Here is a 26,011-nt window from a genome sequence, read left to right as displayed (position 1 = left end):
GAAGAAGTGCCCATATGTCCCAGCAGAAGATCCAGGGCTATGATTCTGATCTTCCAGTGTCTTTTTTTTCCTAACCTAATACTGTGAGGTCCAAAAATATTTATTCTTTTTCAGGAAAAAAATGAAAATAATAAAACCATATTGCTTGATATTTCAAACACCCACTGAATACAAGTTTTCACTTAGTCATCTGAAAGTGAGTAAATATTACTCATATTGCTAAAATCCTATGTATTCCATGTAAGGAATAATCTATCAGGTTGCTATATTCAGTGGTGCTACACAGTCCTAACATAAGAATTCAGGGCAACAAAGATAACTACTATTTAGGCAGCAGAAATAAAAATCTTATTTTGACAAGAGGCCAACTTTTTTTTTCCCCCCTCAAAACATAATTTTCAAATTACATAATCAACTGGAAATATGTTCCTTCTGACCCAAATAATGTTGTGCTCTTAGAACTAAAGAAAACTCAGACAAATGTCAGAAATGTAGTAAACATCACATTCTCTGAAGGCACGCTCAAGGAAACTCTGGGTGAAACCAGGAATGACTCCTCCTCCCACCTCTTCTGTTAATAGAAACATAATTTTTGTTCAGACACAAATTCTCATCTTGGAGAATTTCACACGTGTGAGAGGGGCAAACTATAGAATAAGTACTCAACATCACAACAATACTGACAGTAGGAGTAAAACAAGAAAGATTGTATCAAAAGAGTTCCTCTGTAAATGTCAATGAAGTATATTTTTTTTTCCTAAGAAGGATAAATTCCTGACTTAATCTAACTTGTAGAGAGAAAAAAATCTACATTCTGAAGAACAGACACTTATTATTTCCCTTAGAGATAAGTAACAGTAGCATTGAAGTAGTTTTACTTGGGAGTAACTTTTTCATCTATCTGGCTCACAACTAATTCTAAAAGAAATTATACTAAAAATGCTGCATATGTCTTCTGTGACTTGTCATAATGGGTAGGAGATTGGCTACAAAACTACATTTTCTTTCATTACTTAATGCCTGACTTCTTGTACAATACATAAAATCAGAAAAAATGTTTTTAAAATATTTTTATATATATTATCATCAAATCGATGCATTTAAAAAAATCATACTAAGAACTTATTAATACAAATATCCTGTTGTCTGAATTACAAAGGTCTTTTTGGCTTACATACAGGAGAAGAGTGGTTTACTCTTTAGACTCAAGTTTAGGTTCAAATTGTGTGAAAATAAACAAAAAGAGATAATGCATTCTATTCTGAAGATGAGACCTATTGAGCCAACCAGTGATGCTCCTTCAGCTTCTAATGACACCTGCAGACATCACGTAGTTAAAATGCTACTTAGGCAATACCTAGTACAAGTCTCCAAAGTTTTAATTCACACCAGGTCATGAATGGCAGGGTAAGATGGTTCTCAGAACATTCAATGGTTATTATTTAATGAATTGCTTACTCAAGCTCAGCTGTCTGTGTAAGGTCAGGGCAGGAGCAGTGAGCACTCAGGAAAGCTGCAGAGTCCTCAGTGGTACAGGAGATCAAAGGGAGAAGCTTTCTGAAGACTTCCGGTTTTTAGAGCAGATTTACTTTTTGATTTGTTTTTTTATTTTATTTTATAAACTGGAGGTAGATTGTTGTATTGAACCTTTAGTCAAAACAGGGAAATACCACTCCTCAGTCCAGAATATCACATCCTTATTTGATCTTTTCCTCAGGCTATCTTACATCCCTCTATGTTTTAAAAAGTTCCACCATGCCTCTTCCCTTTCCCTTTTTACGCTATGTTCTTGTATGCATCCTAGCCTGTAACACCCTGGTTTGCATGCTCCATGTGCACTGCAGTTCCTACAATCCCACCTCCTGCAGCATTCACACTGAATGCATTGGAAGACTGTCATGTCAAGGACATTTGAAAATATAAACATAAGATTTTGTTAGTTAAGTTTTTTACTGAATGCTATGGAGAATTTTGGAAAGATTGGGCGCAAAACTCTGCAGGGAATAGAAAGTTGTAGAAATATATGTGTGTTTTCAAATAGAAAAAAGTCCAAGACTAAAGGTGTGTGTTCAAGAATTAGGGTAGCTAATGTGGAATTTTCATTAGAGTAAGTAATTCAAAGTTAAGGAGCCCTCTGTTTCAAGATCACCTGTGTTTCAGCCTTTTCTAAACAAATCCAAAGGCTTCATGAGCATGCAAAAAATGCATTTTCAGTTTAAAAATATAGCCTGCCCCTTCCCACCAAAATATCCACATTTAGTTCTGTGAGACAGGTGTAAGCATATTTATATTTACAGTGCACATATAATCTCAGTGAAGTTGAGAAATACAGCTTAGATATACAAGTGTTTTAGAATACTTCACTCCCATATTGTGGGTTTTTTGGAATGGGCAATTAATACATTTTCCATAATTTTACATAAATTTCTAATATAAAGAAAAAAGCTTCCAGAAGTCATCTTAAAGTATATGATATGGCTGTGATAACAGCTCTGCAGAAAAACACTAAGGACACATTCAGTAGAGCCTGAATTTGCCTGCCATTTATTTCCTCTTTGGAAGTGGTCCTTTCAGCACCATGCTGTTATTCAAATTAGCATGTGAGGGGAATAGTTGCTTGCAAAATTCTGAAAATGCTCAAGGACAAGTGAAGTCTTGTGAAAGCATAATTTAATTAATGATAACAATACAGAAAGTGGTTTCACAGCCCACAGTTGGGATTTGTACACCTAATTTCTGATTAATTCCATTTATATCTTACAGCAGTAATGTTGTTGTTTTACCTCTGTCTATGTAGCTTTACCTCTTACATTGCATGCACCTCGTGCTTTGTTTTACAAGTTTTTAAATTCTTTTCCCTCTCATGTAAATTATTATTTTTCAACTTCCATTTGATTTTAAAACAAGTTCTAGAGAAAATTGAAGGCCTGTGAAATAGGAAAAAAATTCTACCTGATAATAAATCAGTACATTTCTTTCTAGCAAAAATGAATTTTTCCTACTCTCTCCTGACCCATTGCAAGCACAGTTTACTGTATACAAATGCATCTAACAAAAGATTTCTCAGCTGGCCTTCAATATCAGTTCTAGTATGTATTTAAAAACCAACAAAATATTTTTTCCAGGGTAGTCTGATCATGAAAAATACCAATTCTGGACAATATCTCCAATAATAATGACACTATTGACAATAAAAATTTTATTCTTTATGGTAGAGGAATAATTTTTTTCACAGGTCTGTTCCCCTGACTCATATAAAAGGAGGAGAGAAATGATATTTTAAAACCTTGGCTGGTGAGGTATCTGGGCCAGATTATCAGAAATACTCCTTATTAACCAAGTATTTAAAAATAGCTTTTTGTTTTTGACACTCTTAAAAAGGACTTCTCCAAGAAGCCTCTGCATGGAAGAGGCACATCTCTGAGCAAAAGACACATTGGCTTGGGGGTTTCAGAAAAAAAATCAAGTGGACCCTGGAATGTCCGGCATTAATGTTACCACACCAGGGAATCTTGTGATATTTTCTGACATCCTAATAATAACTATAAATCTAAAAATCATGCTAAAACAGATAAAAGTTTCAATTTGATTAGTTCTGGATATGATTTAATTTTAGTGTGCAAAGATTCTCCTTATTCTCCTAAAACATCCCCAATTTGATAATGCAGTTTTAGTAGTTAATATACAAGTAACTCTGGCTTATGGACAATTGCCTTAGACATACCAAACAAAAAAAACCCAACAAAACAACCCAAAAATAAATCACAAAAAACCCCAAGCAACCGCCCAAAAGAAGCAAAAAACTACCAAACAATAATCCCAAAATAGAACAAAAAGCAGAAAAAAACAGCAGAACCACCCCCCCCCCAAAAATCCCCACGAAAACACATACAAAAATGAAAACATAAGAGAAAATTAATGAACAAATGAATAAAGAAATGAACAAGATGATGCAAAAGACTACTGATTAAATGAGACAGAGTAGACAAAACTCTGTTAGAAAAGGTTTAGTCTTAGCTGATCCCATAGCAGGCTATCATTATGGAATGAATGATCTTTTGATGTTTCTTCCTGACCTAAAATTCTGTTGCTTTCTCATTTTTAAAAAGCATTTTGGCTATTGCATGTATAAATCATCTCTTTTCAATCTGTTATCCTTCTTGATAGGGAAAGGTAAAGGTTCAATTCTATGAATAAATTAGACTCTAACTTTTAAAGGTAGCATTTATAAAGGGTAGAAAAGGGGTCTATTTTTTTCAGGGAATCATTATTTCATTACACATCAGCAACATTTAATTTATTTTGCAGACAGGGGTGCTGAAATACTACCACAACACATTTTCATGAATCAAACAAAATTGAAAAAAAACCTCAAGCATAGAAAGTAGGTAGTTTCTACTTCAAATTTCTAAAGAGGTGTAAGGTTTGAAAAATAACAGATTTATTCATTTTCTTAGATTTCTTGAAATAGCTGTTTATATTTTATATTTTATATTTTATGTTTTATATTTTATATTTTATGTTTTATGTTTATGTTTAGGATTAGCCCCATATGAATATGGGGCTTAAATACAAAAATAATGTGTGATCATACTACTAATATAGGAGTATAAGAGAATTATGCATCATGTGTTAGTTCTCAGTTAGAGAATTTATCAGATGTTATTTATTTGTCTTTCTGAATCATATATATAGATATCTATATATATATATATATATATATCTACACACACATTAAAGGAAATATTCTGCTGTACTCTGCAAACACACAATACAAGGTCATCAGAAGAAATTCATCATTCATGGAAAGGACAACAGAAGTTTTTACTGAGGTGACACTTAGTTATGGAGGAACTTTCAAATAAAATAGTATATTTTGAACCCATAGAGTTACATACTTGTTATATGTATAATTTTATCTCCTGCCCATCATTTCAACAAAGTCAGGAGACTTTCCTAAATATTTGGGGATTCTCCCATTTCAAGGAATTTCATATTTTCTCATTTTTAAGCAAATCATAACAAAAGCTTCTTTCCCTTTAGATCTACAAATCAGAACAGAAAGGAAAAAATCTAAAGTTCTTGCATATTTGCACACTGCTTAATACTCTAAACCCAGTATTTTATATTTTTTTAACTTTTTGTAAAAAGGCAATATTAAAACTGTGAAAGGTAATGCCAGTCAGTAGAACTAATTGATACTCAACTAATTAATACTAGTGAAAATGTAACAGTATTGAGTCTTATTTAATTAATAATCCTTTCCATTGTTCTGAAAATCTAAAGATCTCAGAGACCATACAATGTAATTTAAATTATGGTTCAATTATGGTTAAATTATGGTTCAAAACTGCAGTGGGTAACTTAATGGTAAATAAATAGTGAAGCTAAAACTGACTTGAAGCCGTAGTCTCCTTTCACAGTCCTCATGCTTCCAGTTCTGGCTGTTATTTCCAACTTGCCAAATTATTTTGCACATAATTGTTCTCTCTACCTGTCTTGTGCAATGACTCTCTATTGATCAGTGTGGAGCTGTCCTGGCTGCCCTGAGCTATGAGAGAATGCACTTCTGCACTGCTCCTCATGGCAGTCTGAGACCTGAGTCTGCTTAGGTTGGGACTCAGCAGTACCACCTTCTGACTCCAGTTGCTGCCTCCCTCCGCTACCACTCTGTACTCAGAACACCACATAAATCCTCAAGGCAGAGGAAGAGGAAAAATATTAACAGGCAGTTTAACTTATTTCAACATGATGAGCATTTGTGAAAACTAAAGAGGAAACAATAATAGTAACCATCCAAAATTTAAAGACACCAAACCACAAAATAAAGTAGCTCTACAGAAGATAATCCAATGTAAAAATGTCATCTCAGAATCCGACCCCTAAAAATATTATTGACATCTTTGATAGAAGGAGAAACAAAAAGGAACAGTGGAACCTATATAAAATGTGACAGTGGCCTTCTTGCTGCACATGTCTGTTTAGTTTAGGCAGGAAAAGAAAAACTCTCCCCCTAAAATATTAATTTAATTTTGCTCTCAGGTACATGGTGTGACTCTTGGGATGTTCCTGTCATATAGTTAAATTCAGAGTTGAATGGGGGCTTATTTCTCCTCCCTCATGTAGAGGTTCATCAACATGTATGAACAAATGACTTTAGTTCTCAATTTCCCTCCCTGTCAGGAAACAAAGTTTGCTATCAAAGGCCATAAATCAAGACATTTGCAACTCTCTTAATCAACAAACATGATAGTTAATTAATTAATCAAGTTCTATTTGTTGTATGTATCACATGCATAATTAGTCCAGCTGCACAGCTTCTCAGCGTGTCCTCTGCTGGGCATCCCAACTCTGCAGAATGGGTGAGAATTGTTTCTTTACACTCTGAAACTCCCAGTGTATGAATAACACAGATTCTTTTATCCATTACCTCATCCAGATCCTGCTACTGCCACATAACAAAGACCTATCAAACAAAAGTCAATTCCAAATTTAGCTTTTGACTGTCAGCTGAATGTTAACAAAACCCATAAATCATTGCTTTGATGCTTAGAAAATTTTCTGAAGTTAGGGTTCTGTGAAATTCTCAGAAATACTGATTATGATAAAGCCCAAAACTTTAATATTTTAATTTCATTTTTTCAGAACTCTAATATCTCAGATTTGAAATTCTTTTAACTTGAAAAGGAACAAGGAAAAAATTAAATCTTAGTAATCTGCAGATATGGGAACTTCAAAAGAATTACAAAATTGTTCTCCATAGATGTTAAATAAGAGCTAGCCATTTTATTCTCATAGGTAAACATTTTAATCTGTTTCAAAATTCAAACATCTCCTATAATACAAAGTCTAAAGACGTCTTCTGGCAAAAGGGACAGAACTTAAAGCACTGACCCAAAGCAGAAGGCATTCAAAAAAGTGATGGAATATCTTGACCAAACAAATTCACTGTCATTTCATGCCTGAAATCTGGCTGATCTGAGATCACACTCTACAGACACTGCATAGTGACCCCTTGGGTCTTTCTACAATCGCACTTTGTGTTCCCCCTGTAAACTCTGTTCTGTATTTCCAATGCACTTTTGCTCCACACAAGATATTATTCAATGGCTAACAGAAGAGAAACCAAACTCTACATGTCACCTTGTAACCACATATGCTTCCATAAAACATCTTACTATACAAAGCTAAGTCATGTTTTGCCCTCTGGGAGAGCTTCACACACAAAATTCATAACTGGTTTCTGTCAAAAATTCTTCAGAGGGTGCATGAAACAAACACCAGCTAGGACATGGAATTCAGCAAACAATTACATTGTATACAATTCCCTACAAATGTGTCAAAATCATACAAAACAATTTAGTGAAAAAATCCAATTATTTACTATTTACATCAGCTGAGAGGAGAGTCTGTGAAATTCAGATTATTGTCACATTAGTGTGGTTTGCTGGAGTTTTCTCAGAAACTCAGTGTAACAGCATAAACGTCTATAATATGTTAATGTTACATTAGATGCTATTAATTATCATAGGAGATGCTACACCTGCTCTCTAGAAAGCTGCAGATCTCCAATGCTTTAGTGTTTATGTTCTCTTAGCAAGACAATAGAGATGCATCTTTCTCTCTGCAGAAAATCTGCACAAAGAAGAAGAAAACAGGGAAATGGGAGGTACAGAGCTCCCTTTTATGCTGCATGACTACCTGTTAATTATAGGCTTCAGCAAAGTGATGAATATTTCAGGGTAAAACTCTGCTTGTTAAAAAGTCCCTTGTTTTGTGTTCTTGGTTTATGCCTTCAGACTTCCTAGAATAGACACTGGTAGCAAGTCTACCTCTGTCTGGTGTAAAATACATTTGTCTATTGTGGTGACAAAATCCAGGAAAAATTAAAGACACTCCATGTGTACACATGTTTTAATTTTTTTTTTCCTTTTAATTTATATATGCTGGAATGGGGAGAGGGGGTTTCTTGATAAATGGTGAACTAATCTTAAAATTAAGATTCAGAAAAATGCTGTGAAGGTGGATTAATTGATAACTCCGATGAATCTTTGGATGCAAGACTGTAGGTGATACAAACCAAAATCATTCACATTTTTCCCATCTTGCTCCCCATTAACAGTACATGTAGCTGTTATATATTAATGCAATATAGAATCTTGAAACATACATTATCTTCCTATTTAGTACTTTTCAGAATGAAAAAGATTTGAGAAAGGCGCATTGAATAGCTTTCTTCTGCTTCAAGTACCTACATACATAATGCTCACATACTTATATAATCTTCTCTAAAGTGCCAGTGGAGTTGCAGTAATGTGAAGACTGAATCCTCTTAGCTTCCAAAGGACCCACAAGAAGTTAGAGCAAGGTGATCTTTTGGAGTGACACATGAAACAAGGCAAAGAAAGATAAGAAGAAGGAAACACAGCCACAGATCACACTGCAATGTGAGAAATTTCAGTAAGCAAGTGGAATCCATCTGGATAATGAAGACTGAGGAGAAAGCATTTCTGCAGATAATGAACAGATTTTAAAGTTTGCCTCCACTTCCTTTATAGTACTGACAATGGGGGAGGAATGCAGGTGTTAGAAAATACAGGAACTGGCAACAATTCAACAGAAGGGAATACCATGAGAAATTAGGAACGTTTCTAAACAAGTTTATTCAAGGTAAATCAGAAGGGCTGAGAAAATGGAACACCCTCCCACACAGAAAAGATTCCTTTTCTGCAGTTGGTATTCAAGAAGTGAAACATTACAGATAATTTTTTTTTTAATAAGAGTATTGTCTTATTACAATTGTAAATTCTCAGGTTGTTGGTTTTATTTTGTTTCTGTTTGGTTTTGTTTGGTTTGGTTCAGTTTGGGTTTTTTGGTGTGTTTTGTTTGTTTTTGTTTTAGTTTTGGGGTGTTTTTTTTGAAGCGGCGAGGGGGGAGCAGGGGAGGAGGATGGGAAAGATACTTATTATAGATACCAGAAATGGATCTTTCAATTTTCAAGAAATTTGAAGTGAACTTACTCAGTATCTACTGGGTCAGAAGGGAAACTCCTACATTTCCTCTGGGATGCCTGTGTGGCTTGATACTTGCACCACATTTCTACCTAGGGCTTTCTAAATTATGGTTTGCTACAAACAGCTGACAGAGAAAAACATTTCTACCTAATTAGAAAAACAATGTTAGAGAAACATTACTCTAACCATCTGATTTCCACTGAAGTACATTTGTATATGCTGCCTTATTAGGTCATATGGATTCCTGCTGAAACTGGAATGGGGAAACCCTGGATGTTTAGACAGACTAGGGAATGAGAGGCTGGAAATAAGTTCTGCAGAAAAGGACCTGGGGGTGCTGGTCGATGGCAGGTTGAACACGAGCCAGCAGTGTCCTGGCAGCCAGGAGGGCCAACCCTGTCCTGGAGGGTTATCAGGCACAGCATCACCAGCCGGGCAAGGGAGGGGATTGTCCTGCTCTGATCTGGGCCAGCCTCACCTCGAGTGCTGGGGGCAGTTTTGGGTGCTGCAATGTAAGAAAAACATTGAGCTGTTAGAGATTGTCCAAAGGAATTTACGGAGATGGTGAAGGGCCTTGAGGGGGAGCCATATGAGGAGCAGCTGAGATCACTTGGTCTGTTCAGCCTGGAGAAGAGAGGAGAGATCTCCTAGAGACTGAGGAGAGATCTCTTTGCAGTTACAACTTCCTTGAGGGGAAGAGGAGGGGCTGACAGTGATCTCTTCTCTGTGGTGACCAGTATCAGGACTGAGGGAATGGCCTGAAATTGTGTCAGGGGATGTGTAGGCTGGATATTAGGAAAAGATTCTTCACTCAAAGGGTGTTTGGGCCCTGGAACCACTCCCCAGGGAAGTGGTCACAGCACCAAACCTGACAGAGTTCAAGAAGCGTTTAGACAATGCTCTCAGGTACATGGTGTGACTCTTGGGATGTTCCTGTGCAGGGCCAGGAGTTGGACTTGGATGATTGTAGTGGGTCCCTTCCAACTCAGCATATTCTGTGATTCTGTGATTTTATTAACCACTGTAATAATTATCAATATCCCTATTGAAGTTAGAGAAATATACTTGAGGCATGCAGAGGTGTCACTTTAATAAAAACTATCACTTTCTGTAATTGATTCACCAAAAGAAAAGTAATACATAATAGATTAATGACAGTATAGTCCAAGATAAAAAGTTAATAGCTCTATAAGTAAGGAAGTGGCCACAGCTAAGAAAAAATTACACAATTTTCCGCTAAAAGTGTTTTTATTTTGAATAAGTGTATAGAAGGTAGTGAACTCCGGGTGTCTCTGGTTTAGGGTTCATACACAGAGGCTTCGCAGTGGGATCAGATTTTCTGATAGTACCTATACCCTAAAGTCAAAACTGGAAAGAAACAAATCAAAAAAGACAACAACATAATTTAATTCCTAAACAGTGCACTAAACTGGAGCTACTGAGTATCACTAGCCACTTGTGAGAGAGAAGAGTTTTTTCCGTTTGGGCTGGATATTTTTTCCCCAAAAACTTTTATTAATATTTAAAGAAATACTACCATATACTGGCATTTTTCAGCTTTTACCTGTAACCTACATTAAAATTTTACATGATCCTTATGATTAATGTTTTAAATAAACTTTGAATACGTAAATTGTCAGTTTTCTTTAAGAATGAAGACAATATCTTGTTATTGGAAAGAATCATGTCTCTCTGATTTCATGCAATGTGGACAGAAAATTGAGAAACTATTTCTTCCTAGTAAAATGTAGAACAAGACTTGATAGTGGTCTTTTAGACATGTAGAGGAAAGGTTTTCTAAGAAGGGAGTATGGACTGGAAATTCTGAATTCATCACTGATATTCTCTGACACAGTCAACTTGGAATAATGATTAGTATCACAACAAACCCTTGTGTATGACAGGCAAAAGTGATTTTTGTTAAAATTTATCTGTGCTATCTATATTTGTAGATATACTGATCTGATTTATCAAATGCATGGCTATTCTGTCAATATGCCATAGTTTTTACCGATTAATTACCTCAAGTCATTATTGAGAGACTAATTAGGAGCACTGATGTGGCATTAAGTATCAAATAATGCTATACTAAGCATTTTCACCAATTTCATACCTGAACAACTTAAACAACTGCATTGTTTCCTTTATTTTTTGCAGTTGGTCCTTTTTTTTTTTTTTTTTTTGTTTTGGGTTATGATTTTTGCAGATTTTTTTGTATGGCTTTTACTGCTTATTGGAGGGAAGGGAAAGAAAGTAAAAGAATATTACTGATTCATATTACTTAATACTGTGTAGGCCACTACCCAACCCACTTCATTTTTTTTCAGCCTGAAGAGTCCTCCCCTATTCAGATGTTTGTTATACTACTTCCAAAGCCATTCTTTCCCATAAAAAATTCTGTACCCAGAAAGACAACAGCTATAAAAGAATATAAAAATTCCAGAAATGAAGTTGTAAATTTAAATTATGGAATTTATCAAATAATGTGGCTAATAATCTAATTAGTATCTTCTTATACAGAGACTGTCCTGTATTTTACATCAGCCTGGTAGCTCTTCTCTGAAATATTTCTTTTGCTGTGGAAACAGATAAGAATATGAAAACCATGTTCTGCATTTAAGGTACAGGTGCACTGTGGTTTTAAAGAGTAACTAGTGGGGTTTTTTTCCCTTCCCAGTGATTTCTAATTCAGTTTGTTCACTGGATTGTTTCCAAATGCTTAGCTGATGTAGTTTTATCTTAGAGATCAAAGAACCTCACAGTCCTTTTAATGAGTGGTAACTGTTAATGCAGTTAAAACTACTCAACTCAGCTGCTGCTCATGTGCCTCATTTTATCCTTATCTGTACTGAGTTTCAGTCATTCTTGGAAGATCTTTCTGCTAGACTTCATTATGGTTGGTCTTTCCCTTTTTCTTCTCAGGTTTATATAATTAATAAAATTTGTCACTTACCTCCTTCCACAAATAGTTTAAAATGCTAAGAGGTATTTCTTTTCCTCACATCAAAGTTTTGGGGTTTTTTGGAGATTGTTTTTTGTTTGTTTACTGTGTTGCTATAACTGCACACTTTGGTCCTCAGGTACCAAAGCAGTTTTACATACCAAAGTGATTTGGTTAGGTGTTTCTTCCTGGATTACTGCAGCAGGATGTGTGATAATTACTGTTCATTTGTTGATTTTCCCCAGAGTGTCTCCCACAACGCCTCTGTTTGAGACTTCACCTTTGATGCATTGCTCATAAAATAACTGTTCAAGGTCTCCTAAAGAGATTCAAAAGCATTATTTTAGCTTTCCTACAACAGTCTTGTTTTGTTTCCTTTACGTGTTTTATGTCCCAGAAGTGTCTTCTGTTATGGCAACCTCTGGTCGGCTTCCAGATCCTCAAGTTTCTAAAGAAGAATTTTATATTGCCAGTTTTTCCTCAAACTCACTTTAATGGGTCATTTTGCTTTACAATTAACATGCAACATTTATCAATCCTTTCTACTTCTCTCATTTGGAAACAGACTTTTTCTAAAGTCTATGCCTTTATTTGCCCTCCCTACTCTATGCTTTGGTCATTCCAACCTCCTTTAGCCCTTCATGTCTTTCTGTCAGGTATTTTGCATTAGCTTCATGCATTACTTAAGTTTTGATTTAGTTCCTCCTTTTTAGATTGATGACAAAATAACTCCTGAGGCAGACATTTTTTATGCTTAGAGCCTTTGGATATTAGGGTTCAAGCTCAATGTAAAATTCAACCTGTGTTCCATGAAGTAAGTGAAGTCTCCCATCATTGCTGCAATTTTCCTGTCTTAGCATCTATCTGAGCACTCAACACATCATTAGCAACTTTGTTATTTCAGTCAGTGGGATAATGATGATGTTCTCACAGTTTTAATATTACATCTGAAACATCCATACAGATGTTAGATGTTGTCTGAATTGCTGAAAGCTATGTTGCCATGATTTCACCCAAGGTATTTAGATAGAAAGTATTCATATATCAAGAGTGTGCAAACATTGCTTCTGTAATACTTCCAAATTCAGAATTATACTCCTTTAAGTCACGACTGACTTTTACAATTAAGATTTATAATTAATACTAAGTAGTAATAAATAAATAAATAAATAAATAAATAAATAAATAAATAAATAAATATGGTAATAAACCCTTTTAAAAAGCTTACTAAAAAAAAAGGTAAAAATCGACCATGCATTTCAAAATGGATTTTTATTATGGACTATTATATTTAATAGAAATTTATATGATTTATAAAAAATTCTATTTGCTTTGCAAATGTATACAGAAACCTTTTTCTGAACAGGCTTTCCTAATGTAAAGGAGGGTGTTTGTTTGTTGGATAGCACCTCTTTTATCATTATCACAAGGATGGGATGTCTCAAGTGGGACCTTTGAACATTATGAAAAGATCCCTTCAGTAGAACTGTAATTATTAGTATGTCTTTCATATGAAACCTTGAGAAGCTCTCCTTTTTTATACTGCTGGCTTAAATACCCATTATTGAAATTCACAGAAAGACAAAAAAAACCACCACATTTGGGCAACAGTTAAGGCTACACATATTTGACAACAAAACAGATAAGGACATACAATGATCTCATGCCACACAAATTAATTGTACACTAAGCCTGACTTAAATCCAAAGTGTATGTTTATGAATACAAACTATTAACTCTGATGTTTGGATTTTTTTTTTGTTTGTAATCTGATGAAAAGTTTAAGAATATTAGAAGAGCTAAAATGAAGACATGATAAAAACGTTTAAATATAGGTCATGTACACCACTATTCTTCAGAAACAGACTTAGGGCAAGCTCTTCTGGTGAGTTTATTCCCCAAGCCCTTTAATAACAACCTTTTACAGAGAGACATTTCTGTAACAGTTCTATCTCCTGTGTTGAATAGCTCCATATAGGCAACCTGTCTTTTAGAAAACCCCAACAAAAGAGAGAACAGACTTTTTAGCAAATGGTCCCAAGATCACAGAAATACAAAGATGACTTTAAAATTATTCTGCTCTAATCTCAGATGTAAAGATTTATCACTGCTCAGATTCTTGACCATAAACCACTGTGCATAATCTGAATGCAGACCTCACCTCTGCACTTTCTTTCCAAACAAAGATGCTTGAGTTCTTCTTATTGTTATTTAAAGTATATTTAAATTGCAGATGATAAACTTGAGGGAATAACTATTTAAATGAAAACTAACTGCTTGCCAAAGACCAACCAGAGCTAATCCAGCTAGGCAGAAAAAAAAATCCGTTCTGAAATAGTGTTTTCATTTTTTTACAGGCTGTAGTTTTCCACTACAATAAGGAGAAAAACCTAGTGTATTTTAGAAATTAAACATTTACAAAGACATTTCATCTCAATATTCATCACTGTGATTTTAGTTCCATAGACTCTGTGTTATATGATTAGAAGTGACAGAGAACTTTAGATTTAAACCTTAGTTCTCCTGCTTTACTTGTTATTGTCTCACACATTTTTGTTGCCATTACAAAATGTACATGTGTTCTAGAACAAAAGAAATTACAATTTGACATTAGATACAAATTTTCTGTGAGACTTGAAGGATAACATCTATCCAGTGTAACTTCTGAGGCAGAGAAACAATTGCTGAGAAGGCACCACATTCAAAATCAACAAAACTGAGTAATTATCTTTACAGCTGTACAGAATATGGTATACAAATGACCCTTTGCTACCTCTGCTAAGTCTAGGAATATTGCAGTCTCATAATTGTCTGCTTCTCAGACATTTTGAGAGTAATTAATAAACTACTAGACCTGGAATTCCTATTGTTTTACAGTATCTTCACCTTAGAAAAGCAGGACAGAAAAGCATGTTCTGCATGGTTTCATTTGTCACATAGGTCTAGATGAAAAAAGGCCTAATTTTGATGTTTTCAAACTTTTGTAGCTTGTTATACACTAAATGAAATTATTTAGACTATAGTTTGAATCATTCAACAGAAGTGTTCCTGTCATTGTTTAAACAAGCTGCTCACAGATATTATGTAATTTTACAAATATACCCTGAATGAGTTGATAAACTATACTGAATAACAAATTGATGCAACAAAACCTTTTAAAAGACAACAAGGAGTGTGGGTGTTGAAAGTTACATTGACAATGAGCATGAATGAGCACCTCTCTTAAAATAAGGTCAAGAAGATACTTGAGAAGTAACTGACATGCTAATTCACACTGGAGTTTATCAGCATACTTTCAGCTTCATTATCTATTGATTTACAATTAGATGGTAAATATCCTTTAAAAACAAAGTTACTAAGATCATAATTAATATAAAACATGCAGAATTATCTTTGTTTCCTCATCTGTTTTTGTTACATCTGATGGATGCAATTGGTGTAAAACCTCTTTTTTATGTTTTTGTTTATTTGTTTGTTTTTTCTGTTTTGGCATGGGTTGTTTTTTTTTTTTTTTGTTTGTTTTGTTTTTGTTTTTTACATTTTTTTTTTAAACAGGCACCAATTATATGGGATTTTACATAGTTTTCATATAAAGACTTTCAGAGGCGAAGAGGCTTATATGATAGAGATAATTCATGCTTTGTAACTATAAAAATCATAAAGATCCAACCATGCCTCTTACCCCATGGCCAGAAGCAGGGCTTTCCTTTCAAAAGATTTCCAGGACTTGCCCAGATAAAATCATGGCCATTAACGAATGAATGCGTCCTTCCTGGGAAATCATCGACCATTTCCCAGGAATGTCCAGAACATTCACCTAACAACACCTGGAAGACATCTTGGCTACAACTGAAAAGAAGGCCATTTCGAGGAGCCCAGACAGCCATCCAAACCTATGGACTGACTTTTGTACAGGACTGCATCTGTATAGTCCCCGTTATACATATGTAGGGACTTACAGAAATCTTAGGTTATTTTTGCTCCAGGCAGAATAAACTGTATATAAGCTGGCTGCCTGGAGCAGTTGGGGTGACACTCTGGGGAACTGCTGTCACTGCATCAGTTTGGACCAGGTTCACCCAGCGTCAAAGTCCGGGGTTGACGCTGTCTTGGCTGTGGTGGTTTTATAATATTCTACTTTAGTTGTCGATCTAATAAATTTATAATTTTTTTTTTTACAAATTTGGCTGCCGATTTGATCACTTACAACACTAAGCATTCAAAGTATGGCATGAGTTAAAGACGCGATTACAGAGCAGGCGTGTTGTACCACATCAACTTCATGGTGAGTCAGTCTTGGCTGACTCCTAATCACCAGCCCAGCTGCTCTCTCAGTCTTCTTTCTGAAGATCACAGAGGGAGAAAATGAGATGAAGCAAAGTTCATAGGCTGGGAAAAAATTGAGAGATCACTGACTAGTACCTATAACACATTTAACACGAGGAAATTGAATTAAATTTCCTGGCAATTAAAACAGAGTTGCATGTTGAGGAAAAAAAATGAAAAAAAAAAAAAAATTAGAAACAGCCTCCCGCCGCACCCAGCTTTTTCCCAAGTTCACGTTCAGCCCTCACTGGTCTCTCTCTTCTCCCCCAGGGGGACAGGCAGATGGGGAACGGGGCTCAGCGGGCAGCCCATGGCAGCTCCCCTCTGCATCCTCTCTCCTCACATTTCCCTCCTCCAACGTTGAGTCCATTCCAGAGGCCGCAGGGCCAGCCCAGCCCGGCCGGGCTCTCTCCAGCCCGCAGGGCCATCCCTGCCGGGTCTCTCCCGCCCCGTCCCTGCTCCCGCTGTCCCCTCGGGGATCCCAGCGCTGTTTCTCGCTCGCTTCCCCTGGCTCAGCCCTGGCTGCCGGGCAGCGTTTTACCCTCCCTTGCCCAGGCTTTCCCCGGGGCTCAGGGGCTCAGCCGTGCCCTGCGCTGGGGCCGCTGCAGCCGCTGGCACCGCCTGGGGCCGGCCCGGGCAGCGCCGGCACAGCCCCGGCACGGCCTTGGGACAGGCCCCGGCACTTCAAACCGATTCATGACCAAAGTAGGGAAAAAAAGAAAGGCGGGAAGAAGGCTGGATTTTCTCTCAAAAAAATACTGCTAAACCATTTAAGTGAGAAGCGGCAGTTCCACACAGAAGATATTGGTTTCATCGTCGTTGTTCAGTGTAAAGAAGATTGGGTGGTGGTGTGGCAAATTCATGAAAGAATAAGAAGTAAAACATATAGTTAAAAAAAAGAAAAAAAAATCAAGTTCTTCAGTCCATAATAACTTCAGGGAAGATTAGATCACCTTGACAAAATTACTTTGAACCATTAATTTAAATAACAGCCTTCACATAGAGAGCTGATGTTTTGCAATATAGAACTGACAGACTCTATAAAGCTTCCTTACAAAAACAGTTATTACTTTGACATATTGGACTTAATGTAGCTGTTTTGACATAAAAGAGCCAGTTTCTTTTTGGTGCAATTTCATGTTGGCTTAAATGAAGTTAAACAAGGTAAACACTTCATCCTATGTCTTTGGACTAGGACTGAACTTCAATATGTTCATTCTTTTCTATTTCTTTGGTTGTTCTGTCAAGTCAAAGTGCCCCTCCCTGAGAGTACCCTGCTTCAGGAAACCTCAGATATAGCTGGGCACACTGGAAGAAAGTCAGACTGATCTGGCTGATGAAAGCTCTCTCTTCTCTTGGATCTGATTTTCCCCCAAATGACTTTTAAATATTTAGAGATGCCACTTGAAAAAAATCCCAAACCTAAAAATGTAAAGGTCCACAGAATTTTGTGACTTGTAGAATTCAAGTACTATGCCATCAACTTTTAAATGTGAAACCAAATGACATTTCTCAAATGAAGATAGGAGGCAGCAAAATTGTGCAAACAGAACTCGGAACAAAAAAACTACATGTGCATGTCTTTTTATTTGGGAAAGCTTTGGGTTTGGAAAGAATATTGAGTTAGCTTTTTTGGTAAAAATTACAATAGAAAAGGAGATGGCTAATATGATGTAGGACTATATAGTGTTGTGCTATACTGACATCAGGTTTATTATTCATATTGTTCTTGCAACTACATTTTCCCTAGGTGTAGAGGAAAATTATTTTATATAAATACATTATTTGTGAAACTAGCAACCCAAAAGGTGGAAAGTGAGATGCATGTTATTTGAGAAGTTATTTTCATTGCTGATGACACTTGTCTGCCTTACAGAGGTATGAAAATGGCTAACAAATCATGTGCAAAATATTTAGACTATGTAATCCAAAATTTCCTTTCAATTTTTTCTACGATAAAATAAAACTCCTATTTATCAAAATAAATTTTGGAACTATTTGTTTGTGCTAAAAATGCTGGAACATCTGATATATACATATAATGTAAACCTCTAAAATGGAATAAAAATGTTTTAATTGTTAAACTTCAATTTAGTTTTTTCCTTGGCACTTATTCTGAAACATGTATGATGTCCTGTTACTGTCATTAAATCAGAGATGGGAAATTCTCTTGATCTGGTCAGGGAAGATTAGATTCACTGTCTTGTATTAGAACTAACTTATTGTAATAACATGTCACATATTACTTTGAAAAAATAATTTTGAATGACAAGTCTGTTATGCTGTATTTATGTTTTCAAGAATAAAATGATGAATTAAAAAAACTGCTATCTTGTAAATTCAATATAACATCTGGGATTCCTTTCCTAATCTAACTTTCAATACAAACATTTCAAGACACATTAAAAATTGTTACTTTCTTGTCCCTTTTCCTATATTCACACTCATTTCTAACTGTTCCATACTCCCTTATCTCCTACATCAACATTAATCTGAAACTGTTTTTGCATTACAGGTAAACATGTAAGAACTAAGTGAAGTGCCATCCCCCAAACTAGGGAAGAAAAAGCAGTTGAAAACCAATGCAGATCTGAATACCTGAACAGTCATTCTTATTTACTCTTCAGAAGTCATCTGAAGTGGATTAAGAGGTATAGGTTTGGTATTACAGAGATCCAAAGGGTTCACAGAAAAATTTTCAGTCTTGTGCATCATATTCCTTTGCTATTCAATCTTAGTAGCTTGACTCACTCAGCCCCAAATTCACAGTGGCCTTCATTTTATCACTGCTTATTTACTTCCCTCTTCAAAGAAAAAGAACGGCAAATTTGTAGTTATAACTTGCTTCCAGTGCAACTGATTTTTAGAAATATCCTTTTAAGAAGAAGCAGACTCTCTGTAGACAAAGGTGTGGAGGTTCAAAATTAAGAATGTTATGGAAGGAAACACGTAATCTTCTTCACTTATTTCCTAAAATGTTTTATTTGCTATTTTTTCCAAATGTTGATACATGAGTTATCTAACCTAGAAACATGCAGAAAATGCAAGAGAAATGTAAATGATATCAGCTATGACAACTGAGAGATGTAAAAGCTTGCAGTACTACAGCCTGAATTTTTCTAGATTTCTGCAGGAAAATCTTCATTCCTCTGAGCTGGTGCAGTAGGTAAGTGACTCATTATCGTGTCCTAGTGCATTCACTAACCCTGCCCCTCTCTGCACTCATGGCTATAATTTCATTACAAATTTACATCAGTGACATACAAAAGACAAGAAGTCTTATATAACTGAAAGCTCAGTCTGTGCATTCAAGATACTTCTCTGAGGCAATGATATTTTATCTCAAATTTCCACAGATTCTGCATTGCAAACACACACACACACACACACACAGACACACACACACACATACTTGTACCTGCAGGTGATCTGGACTAACTTCCAGATACCACTGATCACTGACCAGAAACTGTCCAGAAATAATTATTAATTTTGGTGAAAGAAGTCATTGTGGTTTTAAACACTTTAAAGATACCTTTTAAAATACAAAGCTATTTTTTGGGGGGTTCTTTCATCAGCGAAACATACTTTGAAACACTGAAGACTTAACCCACATGAAACAGCAGGGATCCAGCTCAATAATCTGAGAACCTCAGACAATATCTACAAAAGGATCATTTTCCATTTCTGCAATAAGCTAATCTTTCCAGGACCTGTGCCTCACCATGTTCCTAGAAAAACCTTGTGAGGATGGTTAATAGGGATTAATTCTATACAAAATTCTCCAAATGACATTTTCTTGGAGAAGAGGAAAAATGACTGAGGAATAGGGGGATGCTTGATATTAAAATATAAAAATTTGTTGTATTAACACTGTTTTTATGATGATGGCAGTGAATTAATCCATCCTCATGACAGTCATTTCACAGAAAGAATGAGAAAGCTTACCATCTTCATTGCAGGCCTACCCTATTCTTTTCCTCTGTGCATTTCCATGACAATGACTGTGAGCATTGTAACACCATTGTACATAATGACTCTGCTTTCTGTGATGTTACTCCCAAACTGGGTGTGAAATATGTGAAAGGACAGATCTGAAATGGCAGAACTCTCACCAGTGAAGCAGAGTAGTCCACAGAATAAATAATTGACAGAATTGACAGCATGGTGCCACCGAACAGAAGCCTGGAATTGAAAGGCATTGACTTCCTATATAACTGAGGGGCTTTGTGTGAAAATTACTTGTCAAATTAAAGGCATGTAAAATGAGACCTTGGTAAGGTGTGTACAATTTAATGCAATATTAGTAAAAAATATATTTTTCTAAAATATCTGGTTTTCATGGTAAATTACCAATACTGAAATCCTGCTAATTACTGGTATTATGACAGTCTCAGTACAGGCTTCCCCTGCCCCCTTTTCTTTTTTTTTTTTTTTTTTTTTTTTTAATTCAAAGTTTATGCCTTAGCTAATATAATTGATCTTTTCTTCAAATCAGGTCATCAGAATAATCACACCAAATGGAAAATAGAGTACAGTTACTTTCAAGTTCCACAAAGCTTTTGCAAAGACAAGCTTACTAATGTTGTGAAGTACTCACAGTAGAAAATTATAAGCACCAGAGGGAATTATTTGAGGAAAATGGGAGAAAAACTGGTAAGTACAGAGGGAGAAATGTCCTCAAACAAGGCATGCAGTCACATTTTGACCACAAAGGATTGAAAGAAATTCTATTCATTGATCTCTGTAAATGTGGCATTAATAGAGTGGTCAGAGGATGAAAGGAAATATATAATAGCATCATAAGAACATGAAATTGAAAGGGACCATGTTTTAGCTCACTGAATCCAGGCTTCTGTTCTGGCATGCAATCATGTCTATAAATGCTTTCATAAAGACAAATATGCTGTACTCTGAAACAACTTCAGTTTTTATTTTTTCTCTTCCTGTTAGTAGCCTCTTTCAGAGTCTGACTTATTCTTGTTTTCATTCTAAAATTACTAAATGTGAATTCTAAATTAACTCACGGCCACCAAAACCTTATTTTTTCAAGTAAAATTGCAATCAACCTAAATAGCTTTTATTTTTCATTGTGGTTTATTCAGAGGTGTATTTATAGAATATTATGCGCCTTCTTCTATTATTTGTGGAAATAATTAAACAAACATATTTTATCCTCCATTACTATCCCAGCCATAATGTTCAATTCTTTCTGTACAGCTTCACATATAAATCCATTTTTCTTGGCTAAAAGTAACCAGAATAGCAAATAGGTCAACATTATTTTCCACAATGGCTTCAGTGCCCTTTATCCCCTTTTTTTTAATATATCAGTTTTTGCAGCTTAGTATCACATTCACCTTCTTTAAGAAATGACACTAGATCTGGTAACCAGCTCTTTCTCTTCCTCTCTCAGTTACAAAAAATCACTAGAGTAAAACAGAAATTCATTTCATTGTTCTATATTCCCAAGGTTTACTCTTTATTTCTATAGCCAAACCATATTCATAATATCTAGCTCATTCCAGACAATGTTTTGATTCTTCTGCAAAGCTTTGAATCAACAATATTTTTGCAAAACTTTTTCTATTCCAAAATCATTTATGAAAATGGTAATCAGTGTAAAGCAGTTGGAAGGCATATTTCCTCATCCCCTTAACCTTTTAACAGCTTCTCTTTCAATGCAAATCATTACCTCCATTTAGAAAGGTCCTTTCACAGTTTACATTTCTTTCACATATCTCAATATTTTTTGGCATTCTGAAATACTTACTATTTTACTAAGTTTGGCATAATAGAAATTTTTTTTCAGCCTTTGTGTTAACAGTTTCTTAAATACAGTTGTTCCACTTCCTATTTTTAGTTCAGAAGATACTGTTCAAATTTTGAAGCCCTCACTACCAGACATCTGTGATTTCAGAGGCTACTGGTTCCCTTGCATCACTTTCTGCAATATAATTTTCAGAATTTCTAATTTCAAGGGAAACTAAAATGAAATAAGTCTTTTTTTCCATCTTTTGCCCTCTTCCTCATTAACCATCTTACTTTACCACTCATATTCTATGTATTTCTCTGATTTCATTAATGTAATTAAGACTCATGTAGGTTATCTAATAAAAAAATTCTATCATAATGGAGCAAGACAGTCTTCAAGGAGAGCAAAACTTCCTCTGTCATATATCATGGGTTAAAGTTATATGGAGAGTCGCATGTTATTTAATGCAAGTTAAAACCCAAGCTCTACAGACAGCATTACACATGATGAATCAGACTTCAGCTGGCCAGGCTTCAGTTCAATTACATTAGACTGAACATTAGGTCTGAAGCTCACTCTATACATCAGAATATATGTGCAGGGCTTGTTCTCACAGACTTCTGAGGAACTGTAACAAGTAACACACCTTGTATTTCATAGTATGAAAAAAGCCACAGAGGATTTCCTTTTGGAGGAGACCTTTTCCACCCTACACTCAGAGTGGAATGAATACCCTATGGAACTTAGACTGCATTTGTAATATTCCCTGAAGCAGAACTGAATATAATTCTGAAATATTCTGGAAAAGCCATTAGCAGTGACCCTATGCATTTAGGATTCTGGAAATTGAGGTAACAGGATCAACTGCACACATTCTGTTTAGCTGACCTCAGAACAAAAACTGTTTTATCATATTTTAGAATCTTCATCCTATATACTTTTATTTATCCCTTTGATAATAAACACAGTATTCACAGGCAACTGGCAAGTTCACTGTAAATATATGTAGCAATCCAAGAGGTGTCTTCCCTTAAAAGAGGAGGTGCCGTCTGAGGAGATAAATGATCTGCCTCTTATCAGTGCCACATTTGAGGGAATGGAAAAAAAACAAACCAAAGCCAAAAGAGAACCTTACCTTTCCTACATACTGAGGATCTGGTCCCATGTGTTCTTCTAAAACAAAGAACTGATTCCACACCCATCCACGCTTTGGACGATGATGCACTTCTGTTTCGCCTTCTATGTGTTTGGTTTGATTTCTGGTCACCTTGATGGAGCCATGGTGAGCAGCTCCATAACACCTCTGTACAAAACAGAGACAAACTAGGACTGGGCAGATACAAGATGTACTTGTAATTCTCATTGTAGGATAGGATTCCTGTTCAAGGTTTTCCTTCTCTTGTCCTTTTCAGCTGTAATCCTTCAATAAGTTCCCGAGAGTGAAGGTGAAGTCTGCTTCAGAAATACAGTCCAAATTAGCTTTTTCTGCTTGTTCATGGTTTAGCTGCCCAGTTGGGAAAGCTCAAATTATATTTACATTATGAAAAGCTGACTGGAAAAAATGATATTTCTTCTGAGGTCTTCACAATAGAGTTCCACGGCCGACCATTTTCTATCTAATATGAAAAGGAAAGAAAGATACTTACTCATCACTAAAACCAGCAATTTTCAGGTTTCTGACCTTAGATTACACTCAAAGTTGTACTAAACACTCAAAGACTCTCATACAAACTAAAATTTAATTTCAGTGCTTCCTTTAAAAGCATTTCCTGATTGTTTATGTTAAAATACAGTAAGACAGCATGGCTCCCACAAGCTGTGAAAACGCTCGTAATTAAAACCTGGATGATTCAGAATAGTCCCTTTGGGTTTTACCTGCAAATCACTGACCTGGTCTGGCAGTAGAACAAAATCACTGATACAATGTCATTAAGTAATGATTGCTAAAAAATTTCACATGAGTTTTTGATGTTCTCTACACCACACAGATATCCAGCTTGATGAAAAATACCTAGTCTATAAAGGGTTTTGAAAGAATGCCACCAAAATGGGATTTTAAAATTCTGAGTCAATACTAGAGCATACTGACAGGAAGCTTCAGTTAAAATGTGCATTTTTGCGTCTTGTTCTTTATATAAATTCAAACCAATATAATCTAGGACATCATAAAATTATGTCATACTGAAAGGAATTTCATGTTGTTTTGATGTCAGTATTTTCAGTATATTGACAATATTTTCTCAACCTCAAAAAGGAAAATGTAACCTCTTTTATTACAACAACAAAATGTGAATATATGCAGAAGTTGAACCTTGAAAGTAAAATACTTCAAGTACCTTGAAAGTAAAATATTTCTTCAACCTTAGAGAAACAGTTACATTAAAGTAACCATTTGTTCAGTTATCTGATGACGTTAAAGATTATCCCCAAATCAGTTAGTCCATCAGGAGTCTGAAAACATGCAACTGAAACTACAAAAATTGGACTCTTCCAATACTGGTCTTCTTTGAGCATCATAAAGCTACATAAACAGAAACATAAGCTACAGAAACAGAAACAAAATTAAAATAATTTTGTTTCTAAGTTTCATAGGAACCCAACAGAATAAATTCAAAATCCCTAAAGAAGAACCAAAAAAGAATTTAGAAATCAGACAGAAACAATACTGCAATGGAAGAAAATTTATTAGGTGTCTTTAGGCTGCAATTTTTTGAACTAATGTTTCTCTCAAGTCCATAACAATAATGGAATCCCAAACCTCTTAGCTGAAAACAATTCCTCATCAGAACAATGGAAGAATACTTCAAGACTACTGTACATTAGAAATAGACAGAAAGGATGTATTTTCCATTGCTAGTACTCAGTTCAGGACAGTGGGGTTTGCTGAAGTGAAGAAAGAACTTCAGTCTCTTGTGGTTGTGCAGTAGCTCAAAATGAAACTCTATATGGCATTTTCAACTGAAGAAATGAATTTTTAGACATCTAGCATTACCCTGCTTCTTGCTTCCAAAGCACTTTGGTCTCCCCTCAATCCCTGTGAAGTCCAAGACACCATTCCCTTAAAATTCTGGCATTCCATCTCTGAAAAGATTTATACAACATGAAAAATTATTGTCTCCTCTGAGTTAAAATGTGATTTAATAAGATTTTTTTTTACAGTTAAGTGTTTTATGAAGTCTAAGTTAGATCAGGTATAAAATTCAGCCTTTCTGGGTCTCACATTTGTTCCTGAGTATATTATGCTTCTTTCTCAGATTCCTTGCCTTTCTGCATTCTTTGCTGATTCATGTTAGAAATAATTTTTTACCTTGAGGCATGCAGTTTCCTTGTATAGATTTCTATATATACAGATGTTCTATTTAAATAGATTAGTCATCGTAGTTTAGATGAACATTAAAATTAAGGATTGTCTCACAAAATATTAACTCTTCAGTTTTATCAATTCAAGTATTATTTTTCTTCGCTTTGTTTCCATCTTGAGAAATGCCTGGGAGGCATTCTTAAGACTACAAGTAGCAGGTAATACTTTATAAATGGTATGTAAAGTTCATTGAGATTTCTTAAAATAGCACATTTGAAATGTATTTTAGATTATTACTACTAAACTTTCTTTTACAAAATCTGTGGGAGTAGTTGTGATGGAAAATTCTTGCCTCATAAAAATGCATATATGAGTACAGAAGCTATCAACAAATCAAGATTTATTAAACAGAACTTTGTTTCTCTTCCCTCTCAGAAGTCCTTCATAGGAAAAAAAAACCAAACCAACCAAAACAACCCAAAACAACCAAGATGGAGCTTGCAAACTGTTATGTCGCAGTCACATTTGAGCCAGAACAAATATTAAGGGCATATTATATTAATAGATATAGATGTTGATATAGATATATAGATATATGTGTGTATATGTGTATAATATATATTATAAATAATATACATTTGTATTATAATAAGAAATATAATATTCAAATATAT

The 26,011-nt window shown here is 35.2% G+C and overlaps 1 protein-coding gene across 2 annotated transcripts in view; it reads right to left on the bottom strand.

Annotated features, from left to right (window-relative positions):
• The window catches only part of CDH18 (cadherin 18), a 157,393-nt gene extending 133,994 nt beyond the window's left edge, over nucleotides 1-23,399 (bottom strand). For both annotated transcript variants that reach the window (XM_018926918.3, XM_009095239.4), the window contains exon 1: nucleotides 23,172-23,399. In XM_018926918.3, coding sequence (XP_018782463.1) covers nucleotides 23,172-23,399 — 228 coding nt within the window. The remainder of the gene's footprint in view (nucleotides 1-23,171) is intronic.
• Between the last annotated feature and the right edge of the window lie 2,612 nt (nucleotides 23,400-26,011).

Source organism: Serinus canaria, chromosome 2, assembly GCF_022539315.1.
Source record: "Serinus canaria isolate serCan28SL12 chromosome 2, serCan2020, whole genome shotgun sequence".
Taxonomy (NCBI): domain Eukaryota; kingdom Metazoa; phylum Chordata; class Aves; order Passeriformes; family Fringillidae; genus Serinus; species Serinus canaria.
The sequence above is the reverse complement of the archived record's forward strand: the minus strand, read 5'-3'. Positions and strand labels throughout refer to the sequence as shown.